A 15,051-nucleotide genomic window follows, 5' to 3' on the forward strand; every position below is an offset into this window, starting at 1 on the left:
TGAAGTCAAATGGTTCTGTGAATGCCCAGCAAAAATAGGGATTAAAGAAGACACATATAGAGAAAAAATGAAGTAACTTCCTGTAATGTGGGAAAAAAAAATAATGAAAAAAGAGATAAACACATCATGTTCTTTTTGCAGTCCACCACAAGTTTATCATAGATATTTATGAAAGACAATCCTGTTAAAGTGTGGGTATCTGTAAATGCTGTATGAGCTCAGCAGAGAGTGCAGAAGAGTGTGATTCAAAGGGAGCCTCTAACTGCACAAATAAATACAATTGCTCTATAAGTTTCCTGAGAAAGGCTGTGAGAAACAGGGAGGCAGAAAACATCCACCATACTAGGTTTCTTTCAGTGGGACTGTGTTCCTTGCATGAACAAGGGATTTACTCATTTTTACCATAAGCACTCTCTAAGATATTATTTCATAGCAAATCTCCTTTTCTGCTCTGCTGAAGTTTTCTTTTACAATGGTGAGAGAAGGCTTAGGAATGATAAGGTTTCCAAAACTCACAGAAAATTATTAATACATACTCAAACACAAAAAAAAAAATTACTTCAGTCTTAATTTATTTTGTTTTCCGTGATGAATAAATTCCAAACCAAGATAAACATTTATTAGTTAATAAGCTTTAAATAATGCTTCTCTCCATGTTGAGAGAACTATCTTTTGCAAATACACTGACAGTTATTTTAATTTTTCTCAAAAGCATTCTCAGCCCGTTTCTCCTGCATGGTTGAGTTCTTCTGTCAAAAACAGTAGCTTTCTGTAAGTTGGCCTATTTTGCCCACATCTCCAAAATATTTCTATTACTTTATTTATGGTGCACAACTTCTCTTTCAAGTAAGTATCAAACTGACAACTGCTTTAAAAGCTATCAAGAACAGTTTTTCCTTTTCTGAATATTATATATAAAGTTGGTGTTATGTATTCTTATCAACCAATGGTGCTGTAATGTTCATTAAAATCTATTTCTCCCATAACAGCAATCCCTGCACCCCCCACATCTATTACTTTCTGAGTTACTATACATATGTAGGCAAAGATTGATTTGCTGTGGAAGTACATGTTCACCTGTTCTTTTATTATCAGGTATGTTTTTGTACACAGCAATTCATCACTCTGATATAACTGTAGCCCAATGGAGTCATCATTAATGCATCTAAAGAGAATATGAAAGTCTTATTATGTGCAGCCTTTTTGGATCTGACAGTAAAAACAAAAGATTCTGCCTTCAAAAGGCTATTTACCATGAGTTTATCAATAATCTTTAAGAAATAACTTGCAGGAAAATGTAGGCATTTCTTTTCATATATACTTTCATGTGATTGTAACTCTGTATTCAGAGGCAATCTAAGGTTATAACAATGAACTTGTTCTAGCTGGTCTGTGATTTGGAAGACATGTTTGATTTTGTCATCCAGCTAGGATGGATATATTTAGATGCTTTTTGGGACTGATTTTCTCTTTTATTGCATATCAACTCATTCTATTTTTTATTTTTTTTCTGCAATGAAATCCATGACTTTCAGCTTAACCAGCAGCACTAGGAACATGACTACTCTGATGAGTTTGACACATAGCAAGACTGTCTCAGAAAGTTTCTATTAGGCATACTGATTAGTTTGGAAATAACAACTACCTGCCTGAGGTCATCTGGGTGCTGAGCAGAGCTGTTGACGGAGCCCAAGCCTGCTATTTCCAGTCTCTGGAGTCTGCATACTTCTCCAGGGAGAAGCAAACTGAAGTTTGCCCCTCTGTGTGTACCAGAAGTTCTCAGTTATTGAAGCCTAATGTTTTATTAAAGTCCTTCCATCCACTTCAGAATTACTGGAGTTCTACCACAGTAAGAACACTTGGGTGTTATTGTTCCATTCTTCTGTGCTATCAGCACACATCTCACACCTCTGCTTCAGTGAAGGATTATACAACACTAAACATTGCCCAAAATGAGATGTGGTGCTACAACTGAGACAAGCTATCTTCCTGCTCCCGACTCAAAGGACCACTGAAGACAAAAGGACTGATAGCAGAAGCATCCAGGGTTGTAAAACCTCCCAAATTTGTTAGTCTGATAAAATCCTCCAGAAAATTCCTTATTATTGCAAAGGGGCCAGCTGCAGCTGCCAAGTGTGTCCTTTATTTCAAAATTCCAAGCCTCTCATAACTGGCCTGGCTCAAACTGCACTCTCTGCTTGGACACAGAAGTGGCACACTGCTACATTTAGAAATACACACATATAAAAGGACACAGAGAGGAGTGTCTGAGAATCAAAACATACTTCAGGGAGGCACAACATTCAAGCTGAAAAGGGGTTTAAGTTTTTACAGGTATCACCCTCAAGGAATGAGGAAATTCCTCAATGACTAAGTAGCCAAACTCTCCCCTCTCACCATGTTTGAAGCTATTCTGTTTATACAGACTACTCTTTAAAAGTCATCAAAAAAGGACATGGATGGAAGGTCATGAAGTTTAACATAATTGAAGTCCTTTCACAACTGGGGGGAGGCATTGGCAGCAAGCATTCTTAGCCTTCACTCTGCTCAGACATGTCATTAATAATATCAAAATGTGTACTGACACCAGACAATATACTCCATGTTACAGCATCCCTTAAATCAATCTGGTAACAGAAGCTAGCTTGGACTGAAGCAGGTCATTTACCAAAGAGGATGCCTTAGTCTCAGGATGACAGCAGAGCTTCAATACCTGCACAGAGGTCTTATCAATGTCTGGATTAAATTTATGATGCTGTTCTTGATCTGTACAGCTCTAAATTACATGGGATTTGTCTGTCTAAGAGACCACATCTCCTGTGCCATGCTGCCACAGCTGCTGTCAGCAGAAAGACTCATGCCAGACATGTTTGGTATTAAAAAAGGGAAAAAAAAAGTTGTCAGCAGGACTGACTCACTGGGGACAGGCTGCTTTGCAATTTACTCCCACCTTTAGTTTGAAATAGCTAAAATCTATTGACCCCTTAAGTGGGCTAAAAGGTACACTGCTTTCCTGGGAACACAATAAAGAGTGATATTTTTAGACACATCTGAAAACCATGCTTGTTTTCTAACTCCTGATTATTTTCCTTTTGTTATTAATCATAAGGTAATCTGAGGTCTTCATCTTTTTAGACAATGTCCTTTAATCCAACAGAATAGACACATTTTATTAAAATAGGACCTTAGATAGCATTTTAGGGAAAGAACAGCATAGCAAATGAACTCTTAGAGCTATTTATCTTCAGAGGAGAGGCCATTTGTTTTGATAAAAAATGCTGGCCTTTCTTCAGTTTAGTTTGGTAAAGGATACAGATATACATGTATGCACATACCTCTTACCTTGATGAGATCTCTTTGGTCCTCTAAGCAGGACCAAAACATGTCTGCTGTTTAACCTGGCAGAGAGCTATCACCCTTTAAAATTACCTTTTGTGCTCCACTTGCCCACCCCTAATTGCTTCAGTTAATTAGTGCTAGGATAAAAGCTTTAGTGGCAAATGTTAAAAAAGACAAAGCTGTTTCACAGAAGGGGAGGAGCCTTTTCACAAACTGAGTATCACCTAATGGGTACCTAATCTGAGTTTAGCTCTATTTTGCAGTTCCACAATAATGCATTCATATTTTATATTGTGGTGACAAGGCTGTATACCCAGATCCTAGTACAATTGCTTCATTTTTCAACCCTAGTATAAATTATAAATAATGATTTTTTTGGGGAACAGAAAACTTCCCGAGGAACCACAAAGGGTATTCTCAAAATACAGCTCTGTAGTAATTATAACAAGTCCTCTTTTCTTACACAGAAACCAAATTTAAAGAAAACACATAAAAACATTTGTGAGTGGCTGAAGAGCTGATTTATTCTGTTATCACTGAAGACTGCTATACGAGGACTGAGTCCTCATATATTCATATTATGGTCATTAGCATTCCACAACTGGATCTTTTCCCTCAGCAGCAAATCAATTGTTTTCACATCTGCTTGTAGCTCATATTTCCCCAAAGGATTTCAGTGATCATATTGTTTTTCCATTTTCCAATGTACTGTCTGACCTTTTTCCTCAAGGCCTTGCACAATTCACTTTAGTCAATCACTTCTTATTGATTGTTAGCGCCTGCTCATTCCCTATCTATCTTTGTTTTAATGAATATAGTAGTATTTTTAAGTGATCTTGTTTTTAATATATTCTGTCATCTACTCACTGTTCTTTGCACCCTTGTTGCTTTAGATTTCTCATTTATACTTCTGTTCTGTTTAATTCCAATTCAAGATAAAATTCTACCTTCTTTCAGATTATCCTTTCTTTTGTATCATGCTTGTATATACAAAAACTTCAGCTTTCAGCAAACCACTATCCACTTCAGACCTTACCTAAAGCATCATTCTTTTGAGATTTTATAGGGTTCTGGCAAAAACCCTTTCTTGGCTTATAATTTCTCCTGACACTTCTGTATGTTTCACACACTTGCTTCTTATTAGGAAGAAGCATAGAGAAGAGACAGTCCCTGGAAATACTTTTTCAGGATTCTTCTTAAGTCAAACCCCATCTGTTTACCTGAAGATTCTCCTACATTCTGGAAGGCACAAATAGTGGCTAATTTGCAGCTGTCATCTTATCTTTTGCCTGAATCTTGGAAAATCCAATCGTTCCACTTCTTGGGCTACTTTTCCCTCCAAAGCTCTGTGGTCTTATTAGGTAACTGTTCCCTGTTGCATCACTACAGAAGGAATGCTGCTGCACATTTTCTTACACTTGTTTGGGAGTCAACTATAACCTCACATACAGGATACCATCACTGGGAACCCCTCATTTCTAACTGGCTCTTTCACTCATCACAATGGATGATCCCTTTGGTCCTCTTAGAAATAACTAGACATCATTAACTAGCAAAGGCTGCAGACAGTCAGTGCTTTCAGAATGTCTGCCAAAAGCTGACTGAGAACGGCTGTTCAGGAAACTTCTGCAAAGATTTCAAGTTAAACTTTTGCTTTTAAAGCAAGACTTTATTTGCTGGAAAATCACCAAATCACTTTATTTCAATATCAACCATTCAGTTGACAATAAACTTGGCTTAAAGCTGCTCTTCAAGCAGCTGTAAGAAAACAGAAGTATCTTGGAAGACCATCTCCTCAGTCCTATGTTTCCTTGGGACTCTTTTCTCTAACTATTCCCTATTTTACTGTCTCATTTTTTGGACATAACAGTGATGAATGAGAGAAATGGTGGGGTCAACTTATTTGGCACCTGGATGATGAGCCAGAAAGCCTTCTTTATACCAACACACTGCTTCAGTGCACTGACCCATGACACATCCAACACAGGACCAAAAGAGATATCCAGAGAAATCTTGACCATAGGTCTCTAGGGATAAACCAGTGCAGCTTTACAGCAGCTTTCTGCTTGAGATCACACCATTGCACCCAGGATGCCAAGAGACTCACAAAGAGACCCTTATCAGAATACAGAAAGGGGTCAAGTAGGAAAGAGAGCCACTAACCTCAGAGTCCAGCAGCACAGAACTGCTATGCCAGGAATTCTGGAATAAGTTACTCGTCCCTTTCCATTGGTAAGCATGCTGGTGCTATTAAGCCAATTACTTTGCATCAGTGTCAACTGAGAAATAAAGTTCTCTAAGTAGGAACTGAGGACAGGAAACATGCTATGTAGCTCTTTACTAAAATCAAGTTAAGTTTTTGCCAATCTGTAATTCATACTAAAATTCTTTATAAACTTTCACATCTACAAGTAAACCAAAACAGCAAATGTCAACAGGGGTTGAAGCTGTGATGCAGATCTTCTTCCAGGCACTGGCTATCAGTGAATGATACTGCAAATGTGATATGAGTAGGACCGATGTAAAAGAAATTTTAAATCAGCTCCTTTTTACAAGCAAAACTCCTCATGCTGGGAAAAGAAAAGGAAAGCTCTCCATGTCTTTGTTTTCCTCTACACTGAAATCACATTAAAAAACCCAACCCTGTTGTATCTCCTCCTCTTTCCACACCTCACAAGAGTGTGGGTATTGATGTGGGGGTGGATGTCTGAAAACAAGGCATGTTCCTCTACACAACTGTATGCTATGGTAGGGATGGTTTATTGCCTTTCATATCTAACAAGACATAAGAGAATTAATTTAATTTTCTGAAAAGTACTGGCTTTCTTCTCTGAAGTGCAAGAGGAATTCAACTCACCATCTGCAAGAACTACTTCATAGATGCAAGACACAGAGTCTCCAGGACTTTCATCACACGGTTTATCTAGGAAAAAATAAGAAAGAAGATAATATTATCACACAGATTTCCACCTTTTTTTTTTTTTTTTTTTTAGATAAAAATCTAGATGTATTTTAAATACAAGATAAAGCTATTATTCTGCAGAAAAAAAAATGTCATAGAACAAATCCAAGGGCTGGTACAGAGGAACAAGCCTACAGAGATCTTTAGATGCAACTGCATTTACTCTTTTCCAGTAAATGTCCCTTTGACTGATTTTTTTTTTTTCAATTTACCAGAGCTGGTGAGAAATGTGTACTTGAGGAAGGCGTTTCCCTGGAAGTCAATATGGCAGACAATGGAAGGAGTTGGGCATAAGGAAAGAGAATAATGTGCAGTAAAGCGAGAAACTGAAATGGATACAGACATCTCAGTTTTGAAGATAAGACAACTATTCAGTGAGTGCTCTGTTCGATAATACAGATCTGGTTACAGACAGTATCACAGAATCATACAGTGGTTTGGGTTGGAAAGGACCCTGAAGAACATTTAACTCCAACCCCTTAGCCATGGGCAGAGACACCTTCCAATAGACCAGATTGCTCAAACCTCATCCAACCTGGCCTTGAACACCTCCAGGGATGGGGCATCCACAAGTTCTCTGAGCAATCCATTCCAGTGCCTCATTACCCTCATTATGAGCTTCTTCCTTACATCAAACTTAAGCCTACCCTCATCCAGTTTAAAGCCATTCCCCCTTACCCTATCCCCAGAATCTTCTATGCTCTGGGCCCAACAATGCCAGCTCTTTCAGCCTGTCTAAAGGAGAGGTGCTCCACTACTCTGAGAATCTTCATGGCCTCCTCTGGACTTGCTCAAGCAGGTCCATATCGTTCATATGTTGGGAGCTTCCAGGGCTGGATGCAGCCCTGCAGGTGGGGTCTCACCAGAGCCAAGGGGCAGAATCCCTTCCCTTGCCCTGCTGCCCAGGATGCAGCTGGCTTTCTGGGCTGTAAGTGCACATGTTGATCTTCTCATCAACCAACACCTTTAAGTCCTCAGGGCTGCATTCCATCCACTCTCCACCCAGATTGTATTTGTGACTGGGATTGCCTCAAGGTGTGGAGGACCTTGCACTTGGCCTTCACAAGGTTTGTGTGGGCTCACTTCTTGAGCCTGTCAAGGTCCCTCCAAATGGCATCCCTTTCCCTCCAGTGCATTGACTGAACCACACAGCTTGGCGCCAGTAGCAAGTTTGCTAAGGGTGCCCTCAATGCTATGACAAAAGATGTTAAACAGCACCCAACACAGAATCACTGAATGGGTCTGCTTGGAACACACCATTGCAACTCATCTGGTCCAAACCTCCCTACTCAAGGCGAGTCATCCTGAAACACATCCAGAGGATTGCATCCAGACAGCTCTTGAACATCTCCAGTGAGGGAGACTCCAAAACCTCTCTGGCAATCTGTTCCAGTGCAGCAAAGAAGTTCTTCCTCACATTTAGGTGAAACATCAGTTGCTTCTTGTCCTATTGCTTGGCATCACTGAGCCTGCCTCCATCCCCTTGACACGCTCCCTTCAGATACCGATAGACATTGATGAGGTCCCTTCTCAGCTGTCTCTTTGCAAGGTCCAACTCTCTCAACCTCTGCCCTGTAAGACTCTGTTAAATGTTAATACAAACATTTTCAGGACCAAGTGCTGGACTCACAGACGTTTAAGTACACAGAGACCCTACCAAAAGCAAAATCTAATTCTGTTTTTCTACTATGACCTTAAATAGGTGTTATACTTCATTTTTTTCAGGGATAAGTGACAATTTCTTTAGTCTGGACTTCAAAAAACCCCTTGTTTCATCCCATTTCCAAGAAGATGGCGCCAATCTAACAGAAGTAACATTATGGTGAAATTACAAATATCAATTTTGCTACAACAACAGTTGTGTGCAAAATATATACAAGGGGTACCTTTACAGAGGTCTTCTCTAGATGCCTTCCAATGATAACTTTTTAGTAATTGTGACTGGTAGCCACAGCGCAAGACTCAGTCAGACTCAATAATACATTACATGAAAGATATATAAAACTACAGATTCATACAGCCATTTTACAGCATTACCTGCAAAAATACTTGATGGGAATCTTAAATTATTTGTCAGCTTGGGAAACAGACTCACATTCCCAATTAAATACTGACTGATGACTGGGCCATAAACAACACAAATTTGGTCGAGGTCTATTACAAACCTTGAAAGAGCAGATTAAAAATCCATTAATTTATTTTTAAAATAAAAAATTACAGATTAAATAAACAAGTAAAATTTCAGTATGTTCAGTTAGTACATGCTGCTGCAATGCTTATGTTCTAGTCATCTGACTTATTATTAGCTAGAATTGTAATGAGTTTGTCCTAAATGCTTCTAAAAAATGCAAAAAAATTCTAAAAAAATCATGCTATAAAGCTTTAAGATGCCAGTGTACTTGCTTTTCTGTGCGTAATAACTTTTCATCCAGTTATTCTCAAAAATAAGGGTAAAAAACATTGCATACATGACACATACTTCAGAATCCAAGAGTACAGGTTACCATGGCTAGTTACATAGATTAGAACATGAGCTGCTAAGAAACCTAACAAAGCTCACAAATAAAACATAGTAAGCTGTGTTTTCTCTGAATTTTGCAGAAAAAATAGAAGAAGTAGCAAAGAAATCAAACAGTTTAAGAGACAAGGGATGACAGTCTCAACATCTTATCCAGGGTTGCCACCTCCAGACATTCACTTGAGTTTCTCTTCTGCTTTGAAATAGCCAAGATCTCATGTCAGATGACAGAACTTAGTGACATAAACCAGTTTTTTGTCAGCAGTCTTTACCAACTCTCATCACTGCACTGGCAACCCTTCTGTGTGGAATGGAGAAGCACAGCATCTCAGCAAGATGTAATACTCTGGTAATCTTAGCAGTCCCTGCAGAGCAGTTCAAAGATTCACTGTCAGGGGAAAATGGAAATGAGAGCTACATTGCAGCACACACCAACCAACAAAATGTCCCTTCTGCTCTTGTGCTTATGATACAGTCACACATTATCTTCTTTTTAATAAAAAAATTTAATTGGCATTTGAGGTGCTCTGCAATAAGCAGATGACATCACTGCCTTAAAATCCCAACAGTAGTATGCACTATCTGAATTAAATACATTGGGGAAGGAATAAACAGAGGCACAACCATGTGGTCTCAATTATTGAAACCTCTCCTGGCAGTGAATGAGACCAGAACCACCCACTTAGTTTTCTCTACTTACTCAGTCTTGCATGTTCAGGGGGGAAATCTTCACAACCAAGACTTAGGTCACACACATATACAGACAGTATTTAGTATTCACAAACAAACAAGACCAAAAGTTCTAGTCATTTTCTTCTTCAACTTCAGGTTTTTTAGCAAGTTAGCTCAATTTTCTCATAGACTCCAAGTCAGTGTCAAAATTTAGGTGAAGCATTTGCCCACTGAAGCCAATGGTAAAGCTCCCACACAAATCAGGGGTTTAGCTCATCAGCACAAGTCTTGCTCACAGCCCAAGGAAATCCATTGGCATTTATTACTTGTATTTGAGTACCAATGCAAAGGGGATTTTACAGGAGATTAAGCAAAGCAGTGGAGTCACAATGTGAAACATTACTTCAGTATTCAATGTTATACCAAATCACAATAAAATTGATGCCACTGCACAAGGAATAAAACAGGAAACAGATACCATAAAAGTCATGGTAAAAATATAATTATGTCTCTCATTTCCTTGGTCTGCACAATAAAATTAGCCCCTCAGTATTTTAAGTGGTCTGAAGATCTGCATGACTTAAGCCCTATTTTAGCTCCCATCCTCCTTTTCCCACATTTACTTATTAGAGAAAAACATCCTGTGCTAATATCTTATTTGTCCACATCTATACCATACTATTAGTTGCAAAAGTAGGTTTCCTAACATTACTCTTCTTGTTCATTAATATTGTGTGTAGATGCATGGAATACCTTTTAGGTAAACAATCAGAAATTAACAGCACATTGCTGTCTCAGGTAAAAGTTACAAATTTATTCTGAGAATCTTTCCTGGTCTGTCAAAGACTCTGGGTACCATTTTCTAGTTGGGTTATGTTATTTTATGTACCTCTCACTTTTTAACAAAATAACAGATAATGAATGGATACATACAGATTTGATGTGTTGTTCTCAACTATGGAATTTTGTAGAAGTAAATTCTCTTCATGTTTTGGGATCAAAAAGAACAAAAGGCATATCACTGCTTGGGGAAAAAGCTGGAAGTGGAAGGGACAAGAGTTGCTTTTATGAAGCTTTAGAAAATGAACCCAAATAAAACCACAAGCAGACTAATGTATACTTATGACTCCTGAGCTGTACCAAGAAGTCCCACCAAAAGTCTAATAAAAATGTCTGTATACTTTGGAAACAGTGTCACAGAAAATTATTTGTATTAGATAAGATCTGTTCTCTTTTTGAACAATTAATACTGAGGACAAACACAGGAGAAATTGAGGACATTTAGGCATCTAAGTTAACTACCTACAGATGCAATTACCTATCTACAAAGCCTTTACATAAACACATGCTTGCCTGAATTGAAGTCTTTCAGAATTAAACAGAAAAACCCCAGCTATGTTTAGTACCCCAGGATACTGAATTAATACACTGAAAATATGTCAGTTTAAGAAAAGGGTACACAGTTAGCAGACCAAGGACAAGTAGCAGAAAGACACAGGACAAGGAAAAGACAGATGCAAGCAAAATATATTTCCTAATTCTACTTATATTAGGAAAAGCTGATTAAGAAAAGTCAGAGTCTCACTGGGACATCTTAGATGTTAACACAGAAAAATGAAACTTCTGAGTATTCTCCTCCTCTGGGGTTTACCTTTATATGGCAATAGGCATAGGATCTACAAAACTCAAAAGCAATTCAGAATCTGACATTTTCAAACAGTGAAATATTTTACAAACAAATCCTGCAAAAGGAATCTCTTGACAACAATAAAAATATTTGTGTTCCTCTTCATGCAGAAAATAAATATTCAACATTCTGGAAATATATGTTAGAAAGGTCACTCTCCATGTCTTAGCTCTCCCTTTACTCCTCCAAGAACATGTTCAAACAGGCATGACAAACCATTCAGATGTGTTTGAACCGAACAAGCTTTCTGCTGGGTACAAAACCCCCTGCATCTTCTGTTTCATTTAGTTTTACTCAACATTTTAATAGTTTTACTGAACACTTTAATTAGTTTTCATTTTTGCCTAGTATATTTGTACTAATTTATAAAGTATATAGTACTTTAGAGCCAGAAGGAAGTTTTAACAGATAAAGCCCTCTCTGCTCCAAGATCAAACCAGCACCATCTGGGAGGTGAAATAATTGTGGGAGCATATAAAATGAGACTTATTTTGCACTCCTTCCACCTCAGGTTGCAGGGATAGGTTGCAAAGAGAATAGCACATAGGAGAGAAGAGACAGCCAAGAACTTACCTTGCCTATGAGCTTTCCTGAGTATGGGGAAATCTGTAGTGGAAGCCTGGTGACTACTAGCACCTATGCTATGCTATTGTTAACATTTTCCAGGAGAATGTTAAGCTGTGAGATAACAACCTGATTTAGCATCCATCTTCAGCTGTTCTAACTGCCTGGAGGCCACTCCTGAGCCCTGGCATCCATTAGTCCTAGAATGGCAATGGCCCACTGTCCTAAGGGATTAAGTTGCAGTGGAAGGCATGTGGTATGGCCATTACAATTAAAGCACATTGAGTTTTCAGACTCAATGTCATTTTTAGAGTGATAACTCTTGTCAATACTGAGGAGACAAGAAACTACAAATGCTTGGAAGAATAAGTTAAGAGTAATGAACAGCTGAGTAAGAAAAAAATGAACTGAAAACCACAAAGAATATACACAAAGGTGTTTTCATTACTATCTCTAAACGGGTCAAGAATATAAGTATCTAGGGATCAGCACTAAAAACAACAGAGATTGAAGACAATCATACATATAAAGAGAAATAGAAGATCTTGTGTCTGGCCCCAACAAAAGGCAAAAAAAAATATGCTCCAAGGAGAAAAATAATCCTTGTATATACTCAACAGCCCCTTAACAAATAATTTTAAATATAAGGGAAGAATCTTCTTTCCCAGATGTGCAGTTTGTCAAAATCCCCAGCACAGGTATCACAAAGGCTAAGAGCTTAACAGGATTCTACGAAAGAGTATGATATATATAGACACGATTATCTTTAAGCAAAGGTAAATAATGACAAACCATGCAGATCTTCATACCTCAGAGCTTAACTCAAAGCAAATCTCTTTGCTGGAACACTTTCACTGTGCAACAGAGAGCAGAGCAGAGGTCTCCTATCAAGCACTGATCTGAGCCGGCCTGGTTGATGGCCAGGGCACACCAGTACACAAAAAACAGGGCCACAGCAGCTCTAAGCTAAGAATGTGGAGGAGGGCTTATCTCTGAAGCACCAGGCATCATCATCACTTCCAGTCCTGGATGTAGCTCAGTCCACTGAACTCATCTGATCCCAGCCATAGTCCCTACATCCCCAGTAAAGATGTACACACTGAGACTGAGGCCTTCAACAACTATTAATTAATTCAGCTTTCTCCTGATTTCTGAAATCACTGGTTTTGGTCAATGTCAAAGCAAAGATCATTTGAACTCCTACTAAACATCTGGCATTACACTTAAATCCCAAGGGCACAGGTAATAAGCATTCTTGTGAATGCATTGACCTAAGCAAAGAACTTTCCTGCGTCTTCTAGGAACTGTTTATTGCTGCAAAAAGGCTTGCAATTTCCTGTGCATCTGTCAACTGATAGTATCTGAGCACAGTTATTTCCTATATATACACAGAGAGTATAGACCCACTGTTTTCATCTCATTAAAAAATTGCCAAGCTTCAGTCTGAAGCTACGTATTTGACACAGAAACTGCAAACGTTACCTTCTGAAACCAAAACAGATGACCAAATGAGCCCAAATTGTCAAGTCTGAGATATGTACTGAGGAAAAGGTCATTCAACACTGAAGATGGTTGGGGAGAAGGAGTCTAAAATGTACTTTTGAAAACACTGATCTCACATAGGCAGATTGTGTGTAGACATTTTGGACAGTTTTAAAGCCCTACAGAATACTTAAGCTTACCTGCTTAAGCACAAGGCAGCAGGGACATCCAGCTAGGTCACTCATTCCCTGGGGTCTCTCTACCCCAGTGTTCAAAAGAATATTCTTGGTTGTTCAGGTGCATCCAAAACTAGGTTAAACTCCGAGTAAAAAACCTGAGCTACAGGACGTCTTTATCAAGTACAAGCTCATATTCCAATACAGTGGCACCTTGCATGTAACAAAGAGAAGCATAGTATTCTGCTTGGTAGACAAAATGTTGGCTAAATAGCAAGAGCTGAGAGGAGGTAAGAGACCTAAGGATTACAAACAAGCAGTAGTATATTACCTGGTTGAATAATTTCTTTAACAACAGAAATATATTCCTCAGGTTTCTGATCAGTAGAAATCTCTTTGCTGTCTCCATCTAAGGTCAGTATCTCATGAAGAATCTCTGAATTCTCCACTCCACAAAGAAGAATTACCACATTATCCAGAGGTTTTAGAACTTGCTCCAGAAAATAACTTCTTTTTTTATTCAGGCAGTTAAGAAGTCCACATGAGAGTATCAGGAGTTTACATTTATAGGACAGTAAACAGAGTAGCTCCTGGTATTTGAAAGATGAATTTTCTAGGTTGTAGAGTAAGATTCCTTCTTTGTTCACTATGAGTCCAAAAAGAGATTTTAAATACAGAGCCCATTCTTCTGCTTCTTGTTCATATATCACGAGGATGTCCTTTGTATTTTCTAGAGAGAAGAAAACATTTCAAAAATTTTTCAAATGCATTTTAAATACATTATAAACATCAGAAGACAGATTGTTTGTTTCCCCCCAGCAAAAACTTAAGCTGCTGAAGAAATTACCTTTAGCAGAAATCAGCTCATCACCTTGAAATTACAATCATCTCCTTATTTCTAAGGTCAAGGCAGAAAGGTTGTCCACAGAAATAGTGGAAAAATAGCTCAGGATATTACGTTTAGCATAACTAATATTTCAGAATAAGTATTGAAACTGCAGTGTAGGAAGCAGAGCACATTCACACATTCTGCTCCCTCCTAGAGTCTAAAAGTGGAACACTTAGCTTTTAATGACAGAAGTAAAGAATATTTATTTGAACTCATGAACATGATCCGACTTCAATAGAAAATTAACTGGTATGTTTAGGATATTTTGTCAACATGGTGTCAGGATAGAACCTCATGATCTTTTACTGTCCTTATTCTAGAAAATTACTTGAGACCTGACAAAAATAAATCTAGAACTATACTTTTTCAGTTTTCTGTCCTGTTAAGACATAAAACATGATGCTAACAGGACAACTAATACTCCTTCATAAAGTTACTAGGGTGATAGTTCGAGACAGAGGCAAGAGGCACTAGCTGAAACACAGGAGGCTGCCTCTGAGCAGCAGGAAATGCTTTTTTCAGAGTGAGCACTGGCTCTGGCTGCCTGGAGAGGGTGTAGAATCTGTCTCCTTGGAGCTACTCAAAAGGTGCCTGGATATGGTTCTGGCTCTAGCTGTACAAAAGAGCTACCAGATGTCCCATCCATGTCCTAGAGACCCATGTCTCAGTCATTTCATGGTCATGTGAAAACATCAAAAACTGTGATTTGATGAGAAATGCTAACAATTTCCATCAAGCTAGGGTAGCTTAATAGCCCCACAA

At 38.4% G+C, this 15,051-nt stretch overlaps 1 protein-coding gene across 8 annotated transcripts in view; it reads right to left on the reverse strand.

Moving 5' to 3' along the window:
* The window catches only part of BANK1 (B cell scaffold protein with ankyrin repeats 1), a 132,183-nt gene that overhangs the window by 101,331 nt on the left and 15,801 nt on the right, over window positions 1–15,051 (reverse strand). For 6 of the 8 annotated variants that reach the window (XM_077782960.2, XM_085579030.1, XM_085579029.1 and 3 more), the window contains 2 exons: window positions 13,732–14,130; window positions 6,197–6,262 (listed from right to left, as the gene is read on the reverse strand). In XM_077782960.2, coding sequence (XP_077639086.2) covers window positions 6,197–6,262; window positions 13,732–14,130 — 465 coding nt within the window. Of the gene's footprint in view, window positions 1–6,196; window positions 6,263–7,558; window positions 13,703–13,731; window positions 14,131–15,051 lie in introns of those variants that run through there. The other 2 variants (XM_085579032.1, XM_085579031.1) reach the window with 2 other exon arrangements.

Source organism: Lonchura striata, chromosome 4 (assembly GCF_050655825.1).
Source record: "Lonchura striata isolate lonStrDom1 chromosome 4, ASM5065582v1, whole genome shotgun sequence".
Lineage (NCBI taxonomy): Eukaryota > Metazoa > Chordata > Aves > Passeriformes > Estrildidae > Lonchura > Lonchura striata.